The sequence below is a fragment of the Dama dama genome, chromosome 23 (genome assembly GCF_033118175.1).
Source record: "Dama dama isolate Ldn47 chromosome 23, ASM3311817v1, whole genome shotgun sequence".
NCBI lineage: Eukaryota > Metazoa > Chordata > Mammalia > Artiodactyla > Cervidae > Dama > Dama dama.
In genome coordinates, this window is record NC_083703.1 from 55,100,050 (window position 1) to 55,118,754 (window position 18,705).

At 62.9% G+C, this 18,705-nt stretch overlaps 1 protein-coding gene across 1 annotated transcript in view; it reads left to right on the top strand.

Moving 5' to 3' along the window:
- The first annotated feature begins 714 nt into the window (after nucleotides 1-714).
- LAMA5 (laminin subunit alpha 5) overlaps nucleotides 715-18,705 on the top strand; it is a 62,492-nt gene continuing 44,501 nt past the window's right edge. The window contains exons 1-9 of the mRNA XM_061125677.1: nucleotides 715-807; nucleotides 2,156-2,231; nucleotides 4,733-4,850; nucleotides 5,542-5,680; nucleotides 7,892-7,970; nucleotides 9,911-9,982; nucleotides 10,645-11,126; nucleotides 11,341-11,634; nucleotides 16,088-16,240. Of these exons, the coding sequence (XP_060981660.1) occupies nucleotides 715-807; nucleotides 2,156-2,231; nucleotides 4,733-4,850; nucleotides 5,542-5,680; nucleotides 7,892-7,970; nucleotides 9,911-9,982; nucleotides 10,645-11,126; nucleotides 11,341-11,634; nucleotides 16,088-16,240 (1,506 nt within the window). The remainder of the gene's footprint in view (nucleotides 808-2,155; nucleotides 2,232-4,732; nucleotides 4,851-5,541; nucleotides 5,681-7,891; nucleotides 7,971-9,910; nucleotides 9,983-10,644; nucleotides 11,127-11,340; nucleotides 11,635-16,087; nucleotides 16,241-18,705) is intronic.

Consider the following 18,705-nt stretch of genomic DNA (forward strand, 5'->3'; position numbering starts at 1 on the left):
AGCCAAACTGGGTGGAGTTTCAGGTTCAAAGCAAGAAGGCTGCAAGGCCCACCTTTACTCCTGGGCCAGGCCCACCAGGGGGACACCAGGTTCTATCCCCAGGCTGACCTCTGACCCCACCCAGGTGGCCCCATGTCCACCCTGAGAGGATGTGCAATTATGAGCCCACTGTACAGAGAAAAAAACCGAGGCCGAGGGAGAGGAAGTGGCTCCCCCAGAGTTACAGAGCCAGGGCACAGGGCAGGGCTTGGCCCAGTTTGGGGCTCTGGGGTGGGGGGTGGAATGTAGTGCAGCGAGAACAGGGCCTTGGACAGGAGGAGAGGAATCCCCCAACACTGCCCCATGCCCAAGCCCAAAGCTGAGCCCTAAGGAGGGTTAACTCTGAAGCAGAGGTGTGGGGGTCCCTCACCTGCCCGCTGGGGACACCCAGCTGGGGACCTGGAATGGACTAGAGAGGAAGGCCCTCCCTTGGGCCCCTGGTGGTGATGATCTGCTTACAGGGCCCATCCTCTGAGCTCCAGGCAGTGAGTGTGTCGGCAGCTGCTGGAACGTGCCCAGAGGCAGAGGTTTGCTGGGCCTGGAGAGTGCAGGTGGAGGGTGAGGGGGAACCCAAATTCCTGCCCCGGTGAGGAGCCTAGCCCAGGCTTGTCTCACTCTGCCCATCCCCAGCTCTCCCCTCCCTGCCCAGCTCTGCAAGTCCTCTGAGGCCCCAGGATGTCCAGCAGGGCCCAGCCAGGAGGTGCCTCTGCCCCCATCCACCATGACCTCATGCAGGTGACTGGGCAGGTGGCTGTCCTGTGGCCCCAGGTGAGTCCTGGGCCCGGCAGCGTCTCCAGGGAGCCCCTGACCCGGTTGTTGTTCACTCACTAAGTCGTGTTTGACCCTTTGCCACCCCATGGACTGCAGCACTCAGCTTCCCTGTCCTTCACTGTCTCCCGGAGCTTGCTCAAACTCATGTCCACTGAGTCAGTGATGCTATCCAACTATCTCATCTTCTGTCGTCCCCTTCTTCTCCTGCCTTCAATCTTTCCCAGCATGAGGGTCTTTTCCAATGAGTCATCTCTTCACGTCATTGCATCAGGTGGCCAAAGTATTGGAACTTCAGCTTCAGCATCTGTCCTTCCAGTGAATATTCGGGGTTAATTTCCTTTAGGATGGACTGGTTTGATCTTGCTGTTCAGGAGACTCTCAAGGGTCTTCTTCAGCACCACAGTTTGAAAGCACCAGTTGTCCTGGAGAAGAGGACAATAAGCCTCTCATCTCAGGAAGGTCTGGGGCAGTGGGTCTCACCTGGGGACATTCCTTCCCCACCCTGCCCAGGATACACAGCAGTACTGGCTATCCTGCCTGGGGGAGGGGAGGGCGCTGTGGCCATAATTGGGTGGCGACCAGGGATGCTGCTCGAAACCCCACAGCACCCAGGATGGCCCACAGGGAGGCATCCAGCCCAGAACACCAGTGGGGCCTGGTCTAGGACTTTGAAGGGCAATGGTCTCTCCGAAGGGGCCATAGGTCAGGTGGTCAGGGAAGGCCTCTCTGAGGAGGGGACATTGTAAAGCAGGGACCAGCCTTGGAAGGTGCCACCCCTTCCCACTGGTCACCCTAGTCACAGCAGCCTGTGGAGAGGAGGGCCAGGGGCTCACTCGGTGGTGGGGGTGGGGAGAAGCAGGCCAGGATCTGATGCCAAGCCTGGGGAATTCCAGAAGGCGGAGGGAGGCCTCTCACCACCCCTCCTCCCGGGCTTCTGGCTCCCAGTAGCCCAGGCCACATTCCTCCCCCGGGGTGGGCAGGTGATGGGAGCTCTGAGCATTCCAGTGGAGATGCTGGAGGCCTGAAGGCTGCTGGCACCAGCCTCCCGTGGGGCCCAGGTAACCTCTTGAGGCTCTGCCCCCACTCAGCTTCCTGGGGCTGGGGCCACAGGCCTCACTGAGGACGCTTGGGGTTAGGCGTCCCAGAGAGATGTGAACATAGGTCCAGCCAGGAGCAAGCCCGCAGGATAGGGACTGAGCACCTTGCAGATAATGGCAGGACTTACCAGCCCGGCAGCTTCCTGACTCCTGAACAAAAGGCCGGGTTGCACAGAGCCTCAGAATCATGGTGCTAGCAACAGTCAGAGTCCACAGAACCCTCTGATGCCCTGTCTCCTGTCTCTAAGACTTTTGTGACCATCAGACCAGGCGCCTGCCAAGCCACCAGCACACAGAAAGGGCTGCTCCCTAAAGCCCCGCTAGGTGAGCGGCACAGAGACGTGGTGCTGAAGGGCTAGGGCCAAAGATGAGGTGAGAAAACAGAATCGGTCCCATTGGCTCTGCGAGCCCAGAGAGGTCGTGCCTCTGACCTGAGGTCACACAGCAAGCCCCGGATGGAGCATAGAGGCCACAGGAGACCAGGCTCCCAAGGAGGGGTGACTCTCAATTCCCACCCACTGGGGAGGCCAGGCACAGACTCCCAGAACCACCCCCCACCCCGAGATGAAGACGGGCTCCCAGGCCACCAGCGCCATGCCCGGCACGAGCCTTCCAAGTCTCGAATGTTTACATTCCTGTAGGAAATACCTCCCCAGAAGAGCCCAGGACGAATGTTCTGTAAATGTTGAAACTTGAGGCAAACAGAGGCCTGAGCTGAGCCCACCCACCACCCTACCTCTCCGTGCGGCAGAGGCCCCGCGGGGGTCCTGGAGGGGACCTCCTGTGCTGCCGCCAGGACAGAGCCCTGGGCGGGCAGATGGGGGTCCAACCGTGGGTTCCTGTGTGCCCCCCATCCCTTCCATGGTCTCAAGCCCCCTTTTGTGAAGTTGGGGTGACAGGAGATGGGCTTGGTTGGGGTGTCACTTGCACTTGAAGCCCTGGTGGCCCTGGGGGAGCCCCAGTACTTGGGGGGTTTCGCAGTCAGACCCTGAGGTGTGAGCCATAGGCTGACCTGCGTGTGACCAAGGGCCCCGTGTGCGCTCAAGACAGGGTGAGTCAGTCAGGGTGAGTCAGTCTGCTGTTTACGGTTGAGTGTCTTGGTTCCCTGCAGCCCTAAACACAAACCTGCACCTCTGCCATGCTCACGGGATGCACGGGACCAGCTGGCGAGCATGGGGGCTGTGTGGCTGTGGGTGGTCCGGCACCCAGAGGTGACTCAGCCTCCGCCATCTCCGTCTTTCGGCACCCACTAAGCCACGCCTCCCCATCCACACCTCGGAGAGGCCAGTGGCCCAGGTGCACCCCAGCTGCCAGCCCCCTGGTTCCAGCAGCTTCTTCAAAGAGCCTGCCTCCCAGGCTCAGTGGTGTGGCAGGTGTGGACCTGCCGGGCACCCGAGCGCCTGGACCACCTCCCTCCTGCTCACCCGCTGATGGCATCTGGGCTGGTTCCCCCTTTCAACTGTTACAGAAAGTGCCGCCACAAACATTCGTGGAGGAGATTCACATGGACCCATCCCTGGGAGTGGAGGTGTGGACCCACGGGGACATTGTTTCACCTTTCAGGAAGCACAAGACTGTTCCACACCCACACTATCTGCATCCCCACCAGCAGTGTGGGTGCTCCGACTCCCCAAATCCTTGCCCACACTTGTTGCTGTCTGTGTTTTTACTATGCACTGTGGCCCTCGGGCTGCGCGAGAGGAGCAGGGGCCTGGGCACCAAGCCCTCACCCCTCTGACCTGCCTGCCCCTATCCCAGGCCTCCAGGCCAATGTGAAGGCAATGGGGCACAGGTGTCCCAGCGTCCAGCCATGACTGCCCAGCACCAGCTCAGCACAGGACTCAGGACACTAAATAACAAAATAATAAGGTGAAATGTAATAAAATATTACATAGTTGTTGGAGGAAGAAAGGGGGAATGTACCCTGGAGCTGGGGTCTGTAGGGTGAGCCGAGAACTGGGTGGAAGATTTCTGGAGGAAGGTGTGGTTTGTGCAAAGGTCCTGTGGTGCAAGGGAGCACTTAGCATTTGTACGGAGGCCAGTGAGGCTGGAACACTGAGCACTCTGAGGTGGTGAGGGGCTGTTCAACGACCTTGGAGGCTGTGGGGGGTCTGAAGACAGGAGCAACAGGGCAACCTGCCTCTTAAAAGTCACCTGAGGTTACAGGCAGAGGAGGACCCCTTGTTACAGTCACAGCCAGGGGCCTCAGGGTGGGTGAGTTGCAGCCCCTGGGCAGCATTCAAGTCAGGGCTCCCAAGAGCTGTGCCCGGCCCCTCCTGGGAGGAGATGTCACGGGTTTCTGTCAGCCCAGGGCACGTGCCCATCTGGACTGCAGAGGACGGACTGGCTAAGTGCTGCCCCGGGCCTCCTCCCCTTCCCTGGCCTGGGCAGCCAGGCAGCCCTTGCCCAGAGCATATCCTGGATGGACAGACAGCTGTCGACCCCTCAATGTGTCGTCTCAGGCCCCTTTCCTGGGTCACAGCACTGCCTGAGACTTAGCTTTCCCCAAGAGCCTGCAGGCAAGATGCAGGCCCATGGCAGGGGCTGGCCCCCACGCCATCCTCGTCTTTCTTTCATATGGGGAGACATAGGGGGTGGTCTGGGCCGGCCCTGCCCCCTCTGCTCACCTGGTGAGCAGGGTGACAAGAGCCCCTGCCTCCCCCGCTGGCCCAGGAATGGCTGCGCCGAGCAGTGTGGGCCCTGTCACCACTTGTCCTTCCCTGCCCATGGTCTGGGGCCTCCCCTGGCCGCAGCCCCAATGTGCAGGCAGTGGACTCTGGTCCCCCCTGGAAAGGTGGACTCCACCTCGACTTGCTGTGTCCCAGGGCCATGTGACAGCTCAGGGGCCCAGGGGAGCTGCTTCCTCATCGGCTGGCCCACTCCCCAGCCCTGCCGGCAAGGGCCACCAGGCGCCCACGGCCAGAGCTTCCAGGTGGCAGACAGGCCAGTGGGCAGGAGGAGCCTCTGTCACCACTGCTGCTGCTGATCTTTGGGGGAGGGGCTAGGGCTGCCCAGAGTAGGGGAGCTCAGCAGATGGAGTGCAGCAGGTGGGAGGAAGAGGGACACCAAGAGACACAGAGAAAAGGAGAGACAGACAGACAGAGGCAGGGAGACAGAGGCAGAGAGAGAGGGTAGCCAGAGTGAGAAACCCAGAGAAGGAGAGAGAGAGGTGGGGGTGATGGAGGAAGGGATGATGGGCTGGGAGGGGGGCGGGGAGGCTGGGCAGGGAGGTTGAATCCCAGCAGGTGTCCAGATGTGGCGTGGGGACCCCGGTGCCACTCTGGGAAGGGCACTGATGCCAGGCTGGGCCTGCCCAGGGAAGGAGGCAACTTGCTGAGGGCCAGTGACCTGGGGCTGCAGGCCCCAGGCTGTCTCAGGCTGTACCTGGTATAGTTCGGGTGGTACTGGGTGGGGTGGGGCAGCTGGCCTCGAATCTTGCAGCTCTTGCCAGGATGGCAGACCCCCAGGATTCGTCACAGGGCCTCCAACCAGATGTCCCAAAGTTGGCAAGGGGGTCAGGCTTATCTGGCTGCTTTTAGGGGGCTGTAGGCCAGGGGACTAGAGCCATTCAAACCACTCCCCTTGGCCCGGCCTGGGGCTCAGCCCCACATCCCTGCCCTTCCCGTGGGATCAGATTCCTCCTGGGCAGCAAGGCCTTCTGGCCATATAAGGCCGCCTGTGGGCACCTCCTGGAGGAGCTGCAGAGCCCTCACCCCGCGGGAACCGGAGCTTGGCCAGGCCCCCAGGGACCTGGGGGGAGGGGCCTGCTGCAGGTCAGTCCTGAGAGGGAAGGGGTGCAGGGACAGCCCAGGGCCCTAGGTGCCACCCTCTCCTTCTGTGCTGGGGACCCCCTGCCCCTCACCTGCTTCCCCCAGGGCTGCCCAGTCCAGAGTACAGAGCAGGGAAGTGGTGAGCGTGGGGGTGGGGGAGTCCTAGGAGCCAAAGGTCAAATGGGGTAAATAATAACACTGCAGACACGTTGGCCCCACAGGTGTCCGATGTGGATGCTGCCGTCCTGTGTGGGGGATACGGGATTGATGTAAGCCTTCCGGGGTCACCCCCCTGCTCCCCACAGATCTGAGAGCAGAAGGCCTGGACCCCCGATTTTACACCTTAGGAAGGTGCTGGGAGGTGACCCATTGAGGGAGGCACCTGGGCCTGGAGTCTGAAGAGCGACCTCCCTTCTGAACCAGCCCCTTCCTTTGCCCTCTGGATATGATTGGCTCTCCAGGGAGGTCCGGGCCCCCTCCTCAGGGGTTCCTAGGGTGCCCCCCAACTCAGCCCGCCGCTCCCCTGGGGCTGGGGTGGGAGATTTGTGGCTGAGGGTTGCTCCTCAAGCCCAGGGCTGGGTCAGGGGGGCGTCTGGTGAGCCATGGTGGGAAAGATATCGTGCAAGGATGCAGACATGGGGGCTATCTCAGACAGCAGCTCCTTCCTCTCCGCAGGCCCTGCCTCTCCTTCCAGCTCACAGACCCTGTGCTGGGAAGGGGTCCCCAGAGCACAGCAGTGGGCTTCTTCTGGGGAACCAGAGGCCCAAGTCTGGTTACAGGGCCCTGCACAGCCTGGAAGGACCTGTGACAGGGTAAACCCAAGAGGCTGTCCTTCATGTGGTGGGCACTCCCCAGGCACCTCCTCTTCACCAGGCCTGGGGATATGGCAAGATGGACAGGCAAGACACAGGTGTGATTGAACTGAATCTGAGAAAGGGTAGGTGCCTATCTGTCTGACCCAATAGAGGCCCAGGAAAGCAGACAAGGGGCTCTGTTGTGTCCTGGGTAGAGGGAATAAGGCCAAAGTTCCATGAGACAGAAGTGGAGGGAAGGCTGGAGGCTCAGCCTGACGGCCCAGACAGGCAACGCATAGCTGTGAGGTTCCTTGGAGCCTGGGGGCTTCAGTGAGGGGTCTGGCTTTTATCCTAAGATAAGCAAAAGGCAGTTTGGCCTGGGAGGAGGGAGACAGGATGAGGCGTGGCAGGGCCCCAGCCCAGCAGGCAGCTGGCACCCCTAGCTGTTATCATAAAGGTTCCAGTCCATAAGGTGACTGGTCCGATTCCTCCAGCTCGTGGCGTCCTTCACAAAGCTTGGTGCCCCTATGTCAGCAGGGTGGGGGTTCCCCTACACTCAGCTGGAGACACTGAGGCCACAGGAGGGGATGTACAAGCCAGACCCGGGACTATGGACTCCTGCCTGATCCAGGCTTTCTGTTCATGGACAGCAGACAAGCCCATGGGGAGTCATGAAGCCCCACATTTCTGAGCATCCTTGACGTGTGTGCCTTCTACAGAGCCAGGCCTGCCCATCTAGGACACCAGTCGGGAAGGAGGTGAGACGAGTAGGACAAAGGAGCTTTGGGGAACTTCTGTGGAGAGCCCAGGCCTGGGGGCTGGCCAGCCCAGCCCATGGCACTGGGCACACATGAGCTTGTCTGGACCCCCTCTGAGGTGCAAACTGCCCACCAGGATGCCCAAGGGTCTGGCCTTTAGGTTGGAGACTGCGGCCTGTAGGTTGGGCACAGAGCATCCAGAGCTCCGGGGACAGAAGGCTCCTAGAGGAAGGCCCTTGGCTGGCCAGCACGGGGGTCAAAAGCTTCTGCTGCTCATTGGGATCAACCCAAAGCCTGGTGGCCTCAGAGGTTTCCCAGAGCCCGCGCCCTGGAGGCCTGGGGGAGCCCCCAGGTGGCCCGGTTGGGGTCACAGGCAGGAGACACCAGTCCATCAGGGGCATCCAGGGACCTGTCCCCAGACACTCCTCAGTTGAGAATGAGGGGACTCCAGCCTGGCACCCTTCTGGTGCCCATCCAGGTCATCTGGCCTGTCCTCAGCCCTCCCAGTGGACTGTGCCAGCCCACGGCCAGGGGAGGGCTCTGGACTGAGCAATGGCCCAGAGGCCAGGAAGCTCTCTCAGCCCCAGACCTGCTGGCTTTACAACCCTTTACAACCTCCTAATGAGGCCTCCCCTCAGCTGGTCTGCGTCCTCCCCCCGCAGGCCTGGGCTGGACCAGGGCTGCCAGCAGCCGCCAGCATCAGCCTTGCCGCCTGCCCCACAGCCAGCCCGGATGGACCAGGTACATGTTCTGGCCAGCTGGGCTCCCCAGAAGGCATCAGGGCAACCCTGGGGCAGCGAATATTCCAAACCACAACCAAGCTTCTCCTGAAACCTCTTCCTGCCAAAAGGAGACAGACACTCCCAGTGAGGAGCAGAGAGCTCACCTTCCTCCTCCCACGGGGCATTGCAGTATCTCCCCCCCACCCCCCAGAGGAGCAGCGCCGGGTGAGAGCTGGGATCCAGGACAGCGGTCAGGGTCAGGCACAGTCATCTGTTACCGACTGTGACGTGATGATGCGGCTGAGTGTAATGAGGGGTGCCCCTCGCAGCTGTTCCTGGGGAGTTATGGTCGCGGTTAGGACTCAGCTCAGGCTATGGCAGGTGTGCCCTTGTGGCCTGGCCTGTGGTCCCCACAGCTGCCCTGCAGATGGGGCTGAGCAGGGCTCCTGGGCATGACATCAAGGTGGGGGGGTGCAGTCTCGAGGGTGGGCTCCCCTGGCCCAGGCCCCACCACAGGGGTCTTATCCCAGGGCTCGGTGTGGGGGGGATCGGCTGGACCCCCTACCTGGGTTCAGGAGCACCTCTTTCCCACTCGAGCTGCCACCTGTGTCCGACCTCCCACAGGTCCCAGGGCTCCAGTTACTGTGGGGCTGGATGGGGGGAACTCTGGGTGTGGGGTCCTCCCCTGGGACATGGTCAGAGCGTAGCAGGACAGAGGGGGTCAGGTTGCCTCCACATGCCTCCCCATGAGCTGCCTCCATCCACCACCCACCTCCCAGGACTTGGGGTCCCTCTCCTGTAGACTTAGGACAGAAGGCTAAAGCAGCCTGTTTCAGGGTGGGGGGGCACTGCATTACGGACCTGTACCCCAAAGGTGCCTAATACATCTGGGAGGAGAAAATGAATGCCAGTCCAACTCCTTCTCTCCCTTGCTAATCACATGCTCCTGACTGACCCCTGGGCCTTGGAAACTGACCCTCAGTTTCCCAATTCCTAAGTAGGAAAGGTGGCTGGGTTGCCCAGGAGTCAGAGCAGACTGGACACCCTCGCTGCACCAGCTGAAAATGACTTGCTGGAAATGTGCCTTGGGCATCAGGCATGAAGGTGAGCAGAGACGGGCCTCCTTCCCCTGCCCTGCTCCAGCTGGGACACCTAAGCGGGCACAGGGTGGGGGCCAAGTGGGCACCTCACTCAGCTCCTTCCACCACATTGCCCTCTGCCCACTTCACCAGGCAATGTGCCTCCCCCCTCACCCCCAGGCCCAGGCCACCAGTTGCTCAGGGCAGCTGTCTCCCGGAAGCCGCTAGCCCACGATTAACCCTCCGCATGCTGGCCCGGCTGACTCAGCGCATTCTCAGGCGGCGGCCCCTCCCTCCCGTCTGCTCTGTGCCCTCTGGACAGTGGTGGCCTGGTCGCTGGGAGGCTCAGAGGGCTCCTGCCTCTCACCTCTGTCCCCTGGCCCCTCCATGGGTGTTGAGAAGCTAACATGGGGGGCGGCCCGGGTGGAGGGTTCCCGGCCCCAGCCCCCAGGATGCCAGCTCACCAGCGCTAAGGGGGTGCTGATGCCAGGGCCAGAGCACACTGCTGTGGTGTGTGTTATGGGGGCACCTCTGGGCAGTAGGGAGGGCGGGGCCAGGACAGGTCAAATCCCCCATCTGGAAACCCTGCTACTGCCCGGAGGCAGCTGTCCTCTCAAGGGGTCATAAATTAGCTGGTGAGCTGGCCTGTCAAGGCACAGGGACTCTGGATTCCTTCCTGTCCACCTGCCCCTCCCCCCATCTAAGCCAGGCCCTCTCCAACTCAGAGGGTCTCTGGGGAGGAACCACCTCTTCTCCCCCTGCCCAGGTGGAATTACAGAATAGCCTGAGAGCCGAGGGAGATGAGAGAGAAGAAGGGAGAGGAGAGGGAGGGGAGGCGGGAGCCAGCCCACACCGCCGCCTGCCTGTCTTAACTCTGCAGAGAAGCTGCCTCCAGCCCCTGGGATTCAGGATTTGCAGGAGGCCAGGGACAGCCAGAAAGATGTGACCAGTGGTGTGACCTTCCGGGAACAACTACTGGGGCAGGACCCGCCAGGACCAGCTGGCTGCCACCCCACGCACTTACTCGACTCCCCAGGACTGTCCAGGGGGTCCCACGTGGGACAGACACCCAGCTGGCCTGGCTCATAGACTGGGGGCCCTGCCAGCCCAGCAGCTGCGCCAGCCCCATCAGGGCTTCCCTTGAGGCGTATGTGGGCCAGGAGCTGAAGGAGGGGAGGAGACCCAGTGGCCGAAGCCACCCAAATGCAAAAACAGCTGGGACACAATCCTGAGCTCGACCGACCTCTCTTCCAGCCCCGTTTCCCCAGTGTCCTTGAGCGCCTGCCCTGAGCCTGAGGGTTCCACTAGCAGACAGAGACGGTGGGATCCACAGTGCCTCCCAGCAAGGAACCCCAGGCACCAGGGTGGGCTCACACTTGGCCCCTCCCTTCACACAGCAGGTGCTCAATAGATGCCCTCCTTTGCAGCCAGTCTTCCTGGCGCCTACGGGGCTCTGAGTATCCTCCCTTCACTGCAGAGGGCCCCACTTCCCCGTTTTAGAGAATTTTTAAACCAAACCTTGCCCAGGCAGGAGTCAGGTGGGGTAGAATCTGACCTGGCCCCTCGCAAGGGAGCACGGAGTCCACAGTTGAGGGTCTCCCTCTCCCTCTGCAGATCGTATTGCCTCCGGGGCCACTACCAACCGCCATTCACAGCCGGCAGAGCGCACCTTCCAGCACACCTGCTGGATGAAGCAGAATGGGGGCCAGTGCCATGCGCAAAACACCGAAAACCCGCCGGCGAGAGGCGGCCAGGATGCGCTGCGCTCCGGAATTCACATCTCAATCCCAGGGACCCCGCGTTTGGGCTCCCGGGCTGCGGTCACTCGGGTCGCTCTGCCGGTTCTGGGGTCGCGGGTGGGGACGGGCTGGGCCCGGACTGGACCCGAGAGGAGTGGCGCCAAACCCGGGCCCGCCGGGACCCTCGGCCGCCGAGAGGTGCCCGAAGTTAGGGAAACAAAGAGCGGATCCGCTGGACCGAGAGGAGCGGGCCGGCGCGTCCGGGACCGCGGTGCTGGAGGGCGCAGGGGGCCGCCCGGGACCGGGAGCCACGCCCCGGGGCCGCCTCGGCGTCGCGTTCCCACGGCCCGGCCCGAGGTCAGCAGGTATCCCCCTTCCAGGAGGCCGGCCGGGCCGGGGTCCCAAGGGTTAAGGCGGCCGGCCGCCCCTCCCCCCGGCCTCCCCCGCCCCCTCCCCGGGGCGCGGGGCCGAAGCTCCCGGGCGGGCCGGGGCGGGGCCTGACGTCCGCGGGCGGAGCGAGCCGAACCCGGCCGGGCGCCGCAGACCCGCCGGGCTCCCGCCTCGCCCGCAGTCCGCGAGCTGGAAGATGGCGAAACCGGGTGCGCGGCCCTGCGGTCCCCGGGGCCCCGCGCCGCTGCTGCTGGCCGGACTGGCGCTGCTGGGTGCGGCGCGGGCGCGGGCGGCGGGCGGTGGCTTCAGCCTGCACCCGCCCTACTTCAACCTGGCGGAGGGCGCCCGCATCGCCGCCTCGGCCACCTGCGGCGAGGAGGCCCCTGCGCGCGGCGCCCCGCGCCCCACCGAGGACCTCTACTGCAAGTTGGTGGGGGGCCCCGTGGCCGGCGGGGACCCCAACCAGACCATCCAGGTGAGCTAGGGCCGGAGGCCGGGCGCGGGTGTGGGGACGCCGGCGCGGGGTGAGCGCCGGGCTGGGACTCCGGAATTCCAGCCCGACTCGGCGAAGAGCCCAGGTACGCACCGCGGCCGCCGCCGCCCGTCCCAGTGCCCCAGTTGTGCATTTCGGGGGACGGAAGGGACCGCAGCTCGGCCCTTCGGGTTCAGCGCAGAGAAGTGCGCTTCCCGCCGGGAAGGCGGCACACAACCGACCCGGGCGCGGCTGGCACCAGTTGAGTTCGGCCGCGGTGACGAGCTGGACGGGAGGGGTTGGTGCCTGGTCCCCCGCGGCCCCGAGTCCCGGGATCCCGGCGAGGGCGGGACTTGGCCTCCGTGGCCGGCTGCCCTTGGGGAGGGGGCCGACCGCTCCGCCTTCCTCCGGGACAGGCTGGAACCTGCTGGCGACGGGATGGGCCAGGGATGGGGGCGGAGGGGCCAGACACAGAGAGTGCTAACTCCGTCTGGAAGGTTGAAACTGTCCCCGCCGGGGTTTCTAGGGAGTCGGTAGGACCCTCGAGGTGAGAGGGGGACAGACGGAGGGGTTTTTAACTGGGGATGAGAGCTCGGAGCTGCAATCAGGGGCACTTCTCTGCCTGGGGACGGGGTAGGGCCTGCTCCGGAGGTTTCCTGACATCCCATGCTGGGCCCATCCTCCCATCCCTGCCCTACCTTAGGGAGAGTCTGGGGGCCCCAAGGCTGTTGTAATCTGAGCCTCAGCCTCCAGGGACTTGCTGCCACCTTCCAGGTAGGAGAGACGGGGGGAGGGGAGGAGCTTTGATGGGGGTGATGAATGAGGGAGGTACTGCTGGGGCCCCTTTACAGGGCCTGCCTGCCCACTCCCCTTGCCTCCCCACCCCTGTGGGGGTGGGTAGAAGTGAGAGGGGGCCCTGGTGCGGCAGTGTTGTCTGGAGCAGAGTGTCACCTCCTTCGGGCTCCTGGACTCACCTTTCTGGACTCATGCTCTTCTGAAAGCCCTGCCCAGCTGAGGGGGAGGTCTCAAGCCCACATTTCAGGTGGGGAAACTGAGGCCTGTAAAGCCCCAAAGCAGACCAGGATCTGGCTAGGGTGAGCGGGGCCACCTGGACCCCTACCCTGGGCCCTTAGTGTCTCTAGGTGACATCAGAGAAGCCAGGTCAAAAGGAGGAGCTTGTGGGGAGCTCCAAAGCTGCCCAGAGGGCCTGGCTAAGTGCCCCGCCCCCAGATGCTCAGCTGGGATTCCACAGCTCATCAGCGCAGGCTCCCGGCCACCTCACCCCTACCAACCTGTGCTGCCTGCCCAGGCCGTTGAGGGAAGGCTGCTTATTACCTCCTCACAGTGTTTAAATGAGCAGCCCAGGAGCTGGTGGCCTGTGGCCCAAGGCCCTCTCCTTAGCTGTGTGGCTTCCCCCTATCCCAGTCTCAGGCTCCTCATCTATAAAATGGGTACATCACGAGGGCCGCTTCACCTGAAACTGTGAGCTTGGCCTGCCTGAGGGGCCCAGGAGGCGGTCCATCACACAGTGACCGCTTGGCAAGTGGCCATGGCCGTGGAGTTGCAGGCAAGGGCTCTGAGCAAAACTTGAGTCCTGCACTCTCAGTCTAGCAGGTTAGGGCTGAAGCCTCACTTTAAAAGTCTGCAGTGCTCAGCTATGGCACCCCTGTGCAGAGGCTCAACCATGGCACCCCTGTTCGGAGGCTGCCTGCATGGCCAGAAGCACTGATGGCCAGCCTTGGTCGAGTCACTGGACCTGCTTCCCTGTCCCCTTGGGGGATGAGGTCTGCTCAGCACCCTGGCCTCTTGTTGGGATGGTGAAGGGCCTTGCCTGTAAGCACTGTCTGGAGCTGAGCGACCAGGCCCACCTTTCCATCCCAAGAGCCCAATTTTGTGGGTGTGTCAGGAGGGTCGTGTGGTCCACGGTTGCAAGCCAGCAGTTCCTGGGGTCTCCTGGGGGAAATGGAGCAGAAGCTGGCTGGGGGCATGCCACCCAGGGCACGGGGTGAGCCCTGCTGTACATCGGGGTGAGGCAGTCCTGTGGGCAGCTGGGGCAGGCAGAGGGTAACTTGGGGATCTGGCCCTGTGACTTCAGGTGGGCACGTGAGAAATTCTGGGCCGGCCCCAGTGCTGCAGGGGAAGTCGGGGGCTCAGCTGCCAGCATGGTGACTCACTGGGAGGGGAAGTCCTTATCACTGCTCCTTGCTTCCTCGCTCTGTTCCCAGCAGGACCCTCTGCAGTGGAGGGGCGGAGTGAACCTCGTTTCCCCACCCCTCCACCCCCGGCTCCATCCACTGTGCGCCCATGTCACGCAGCCCTGCTGTGGCCCCAACTCTCTGGGGAGACCTGAGCAGACACTTACGTTGTCTCCCTTGACCAAGGCAGTCTTCTTTGAAAGGCCCACCACCCCAGCCAGACCGCCCTACCCACCTCCTCTGAGAGCCCCACCAGGCCCCAGACAGCTTGCATACATGTGCTCGGTGTTTCCCATGATCCTCTGTGAGCCCAGCCTCTGGGAGCTCTCAGAGTCTGGGACCCAGAGTCCAGGTTCCTCCATCTGAGCTGGCGGTACGGCTTCTACAGATGGTGCCCCTCTTCTGGGTGTCCTCCATTGCTCCGGCCCTTCTGTGCGGCAGCTCTGGGTCATGGCCTCAGGGATGCAGTTAAGAGCAAGGCAGGGCGACTTCCCTTATGGTCCGGTGGCTAAAACTCTGTTCTCCCAACATAGGGAGCTTGGGTTTGACCCCTGGTCAGAGAACTAGATCCCATATGCTGCAACAAAAAGATGCAGTGTGCCACAAGTAAGACCTGGCACAGCCAGATAAATAAATAAAATAGATATAAAAACAATGCAGGTGTACCCCCCTGCCTTGCCCCTTCTGCCCAGGGAGGCAGTAAACGGAGAATCGGAGAATCGCAACAGCCTCATGTGACAGAATAAATAAAGCAGAGTGGTGGAGGGGGGCTGTCAGGTCAGCTTCTTGGGTGGTCCTGCGCAATGGGGCTCTGCTGAGGAGTGACAGCTGAGCTGGAGGACAAGAAATCAGGGTGCGAGGGCTGTAGGGAGAGGGTAGAGGGGCCTCCCCAAGCACCCAACACACGGGGTCCTGCTTCTTGGCGGCTTGGCGCCCGAGCTTCCTCCTCTAGGTCTTGCTGTCCTGGGCACATGGTGGAAGCTGTGAGCAGGTGTGTCCAGGGGAGGCAGGGGCACACCTTGCGTGGGTGGAGGCTGGGGGCTGTCTGGCTGCCAGGCCTGGGAGTGGGGACAGGGCATCTCCCACGCTCCCAACTCTTAGGAGGAGGTCTGGCCCCCTGGGAGGCTGGGAGGGGTGGAGCGGCCACATTTCCCAGACGCGGCCTCTCTGGGCCTCAATCAGTGCCAAGTCTCCGAGGGCCGCCTTTGTGTGTGAAGGGACAGCAGGTCTGGTTTCCTCTGGGCTGGGGGGTTGGGCCTCCACTGGGCCAGCAGCCAGGGCCCAGCGCTGCCCCCTACCCCAGCCTGGGCTTCCAGCACCTGCTCCTACCCCATGGGGACAGCAGGCCGGGATGGTGCTGGGAGCCCCTGTGTCCCCCGCCAGAGGACAGGGCCCCGGCAGGTGGCTGGACCGTGACAGAAGCAGCTGCCAGGCCCCGCGTGGGATCCATTAATCCTGCAGTGGCCGCAGCAGGTGCCAGCATTACGCCCACTCTTCAGACAGGGCAGTGAGGCTCAGCCGTTGCTGGGATCTGGCCGGGTCCCAGAGCTCGGAAATGGTAGAGCCAGCAGGTCCCGGCCTCGTCTGCCGGCTGCCCACGTGCCTGCCCTCTGGGGCCTCCCCACAGGCTGCCTCCCTGGAGACCCTGCTCCATGGCTCTGGGTGAGAGCCTAGCAGGGAGGCTTGAGGGATGGGCTGGTAGAGGTGGGGAGGAGCACACACTCAGCCTGGGCCTTCTGACTGTAGCCCCACCTTCCTCCCTCTTTAGGTTTCCACTGGGCCCCATCCTGTGCCAGCCCTTCTAAAGCCCCCTGCAGTGGCCAGTTTTGTGGGGGAGAACGACATGTGACTTGCTCCTTAGCCAGCCCTTTGCCCTTCAGCTCCAGTTACACTAGCCTTCTTGCGGTTTACTCCTAGTTTGCTCTTCCTGCCCCAGGGCCTTTGCACAGCCAGCCCTTCTGCCTGGAGCATACCCTCTCTTATGGTGTAGGACTCAGAGCCACCTCCTCAGGGAGGCCTACCATGATTTCCCCACCTGCGCTGGGTGCCCCTCCCCCGCCTGCTCTCCTGTTTCCTCTGTGGCAGGTGTGATTGTCTCATATGAGCCGTGTTGGCACCCAGTGTGTGTTTGCCAAGTGAAAGAGTGAACGGCAGACAAGGCTCCACAGGCTAGGGGTGGGCCCTGTGGGCAGGGGTGGGAGTGACTGGAGAGGCAAAAGGTCACAGCACTCCTTGGCCATCTGACCACCTCTCCCCCACAGGGCCAGTACTGCGACATCTGCACGGCCGCCAGCAGCAACAGGGCTCACCCTGTGAGCAATGCCATTGACGGCACGGAGCGCTGGTGGCAGAGCCCACCACTGTCCCGGGGCCTGGAGTACAACGAGGTCAACGTCACTCTGGACCTGGGCCAGGTACAGTCCCTGTTCTGTCTGCCGCAGCCCCACCCTGTGTCTCTGGCCGTAGGGCTCCCCTTGAGGCATGGACTGGAAGGCGGGGTCTCCACCTACAGTAGACTGGGAGGCCGGGCTGGACCGGGCACGGATGGGCTGCTTGTGGCAGGCTCAGCACAGACACAGGCGTGGCAGGGGGCACCTTCCATTGTTTTCTCAGCATCCTCCTGGTTCACAGCAAGGCGGGAGGCCAGATGGGGGCCTTCCCAGAGGTCACATGGAGAATTAGGGTGAGGGGTGCTGGGGGGCTGACACGGAGGTGGGACTGAAGGCTGTGGGCCCTGTGCCCCTGGCCAGGCGCCCTGGTGTTTACTCAGAGGAATTCCTCCGCAGGGAGCCAGGCCCACTGGGGAGTGGGAGGGGCTGCAGGAATGCACAGGCCAGCGGAAGTGGACATTCCTAGGATACCTGTGCTGCGGGGCCACCCAAGGGTTAGGTGTGCCCCCCCCCCCACCCCGTACTCCCAGTCAGGCAGGCAGGAGGATGTCAGGCATTTCCCCCTTTGGTGGATCTGGGCTGGTTCAGGCTCACAGGCTTTGTCCCACTCCCCACATGACATTGTTAGGTGTCTAGCCTTGGAATCCTGGCCTGTGAAATGAGCCAGCAGTCCCATCACCTCCTTGGGTGGAGTGGGGTAGGGGTGGCAGGTCGATGAGGCCGAGCCCAGGAGCAGCCAGCTCTGGGCCTGCCTGGGCATCAGGCTCAGGGTTGATCCTACTCAACCCCATGCTCACCCCTTCTCTGGTCATAGGGACTTAGCCACCATCCTGGTGCGTGACCTGGTGGGTTTCTGTTCCTCACTGGGCCTCCATCCTGCTGTCACCTTGAGGGCATCCCAGGAGAGTTGGGGATGCATCTCCTGGGAGCCTGGCTGGGTGGGAGGCGTGCCCTGCAGGTGGGTTTAGGGGGCAGTGTTGGTTGCCTCCTGCCCCCACCTGGAGGCCTGGTGGGCAGGGGGTAGTGAGGGGAATGGGTTTGAGTCCCAGTAAGTGGCCTGGGAGTTCCAGGGGAATGGGGGGGGGGGGGGGGGCGGCGGTTAGCTCTTAGGCCCTGGGAGGGGCTCCCTTCCCAGGCCCTGCAGGAGGCCCCTGGGCTGCTAGTGCTGCCTGGCCCAGGTCTGGGGGCCGCCAGGCCCACTGCCCTTCAGTTCACTGGGCCTTCACCACACCTGTGCTCTCTTCCTTTCTGCTGGAAGCATGAGAGGGACCTCAGCACCCCTGGGTGCCCCAGGGTGCCCCTGTCTCTGGCACTGCCCTAGTGGGGGCGCCAGGGAGGGAGAGGGGGACGTGGACTCTGCCCCTGCCCCGGGGTCAGCAGGGGAGCTTGTGCGGAGCCACTGGGTCCTTCTCGCCCCTCCTCCTCTGTGGACAAACCTGGCCTGGCTGGGGCAGGGCAGGGGTGCTCTCTGGGCACACAGTGGTCTGGCCTCCCAAAGCAGGTGGGCACAGTGCCCTCCCGAGGTACAGTGGGTGGGGCCAAGGGGGAGCTCGGACAGTGCTAACAGCACCCCACCCCCGCCCCGCCTCCGTGGCCCCCTGCGCCTCAGTGTCTGTCTGTGTAGGACAAAGATGCAGAGGCAGGCGGGACATTTGCCCTGCAGACTGGGCCTGCACTGGGGCCAGGGTTTCACTCTGTGTGCGTCTTGCCCACCAAGACTCGGTTTCCCCAAATGTAAAATGACACAAATCGGAAAGCGACCGTTTCCAGCCCTGCTTGTGGGGAGATCGACTCTCCTACACTCCCACTGCTCTTACTCTCTCTCTCCCCCATCCTCTCTTTTTGCCACCCTCCCACCCATCCATCTACCCACCCACCCTCCCACTCATCCATCCATTTACCCACCTTACCAGCCCACCCGCTAACATCCATCCACTTGCCAACCCTTTGCTCTTCCCATGTCCCCACCCCTCCCTTCTTCCTTCTCCTCTTTATGACTTATGGAAACCCCCATCTTGGTTAAGGGGATGCCAGCCTTGATTGGGGTGAGGGCAGGGGAGCCTCGGACATGCCCAGTTGTGTGCTTTGGAGTTGGGTGGAGTGGAAGCATCCAGTGTCCAACTCTGTGATGAGAGAAAACCCTTTCCTGGACATGTTTCTGAGCCACGGTGGAATTCCAGAGGTGATTCCCATGTTCACCACCTTCCCCTTAGGAAAAGGAGCTCATTGCCCTTTCCTCCCCGAGTCACTGCATGACTACTGGGTCCCTTCGGCCAGTGCCTTTGGCCAGTGGGGGTTGGGAACAGAGACCAGGTCCCTCGTGGGCAGAGGGGCCCATGGGGGTAGGAAATGGGAGCTCTGGAGGATGGAGGGGGCACCGGCTGGAGTGCTGCGGGAAGGTGTTTTGGAGGCACCTTCACAGCGACCCTGGGATCTACCTCCTCAAGTGCCCCCATTCTGGTCATGGGAGCAGCTGGCCTGCAGCCAGA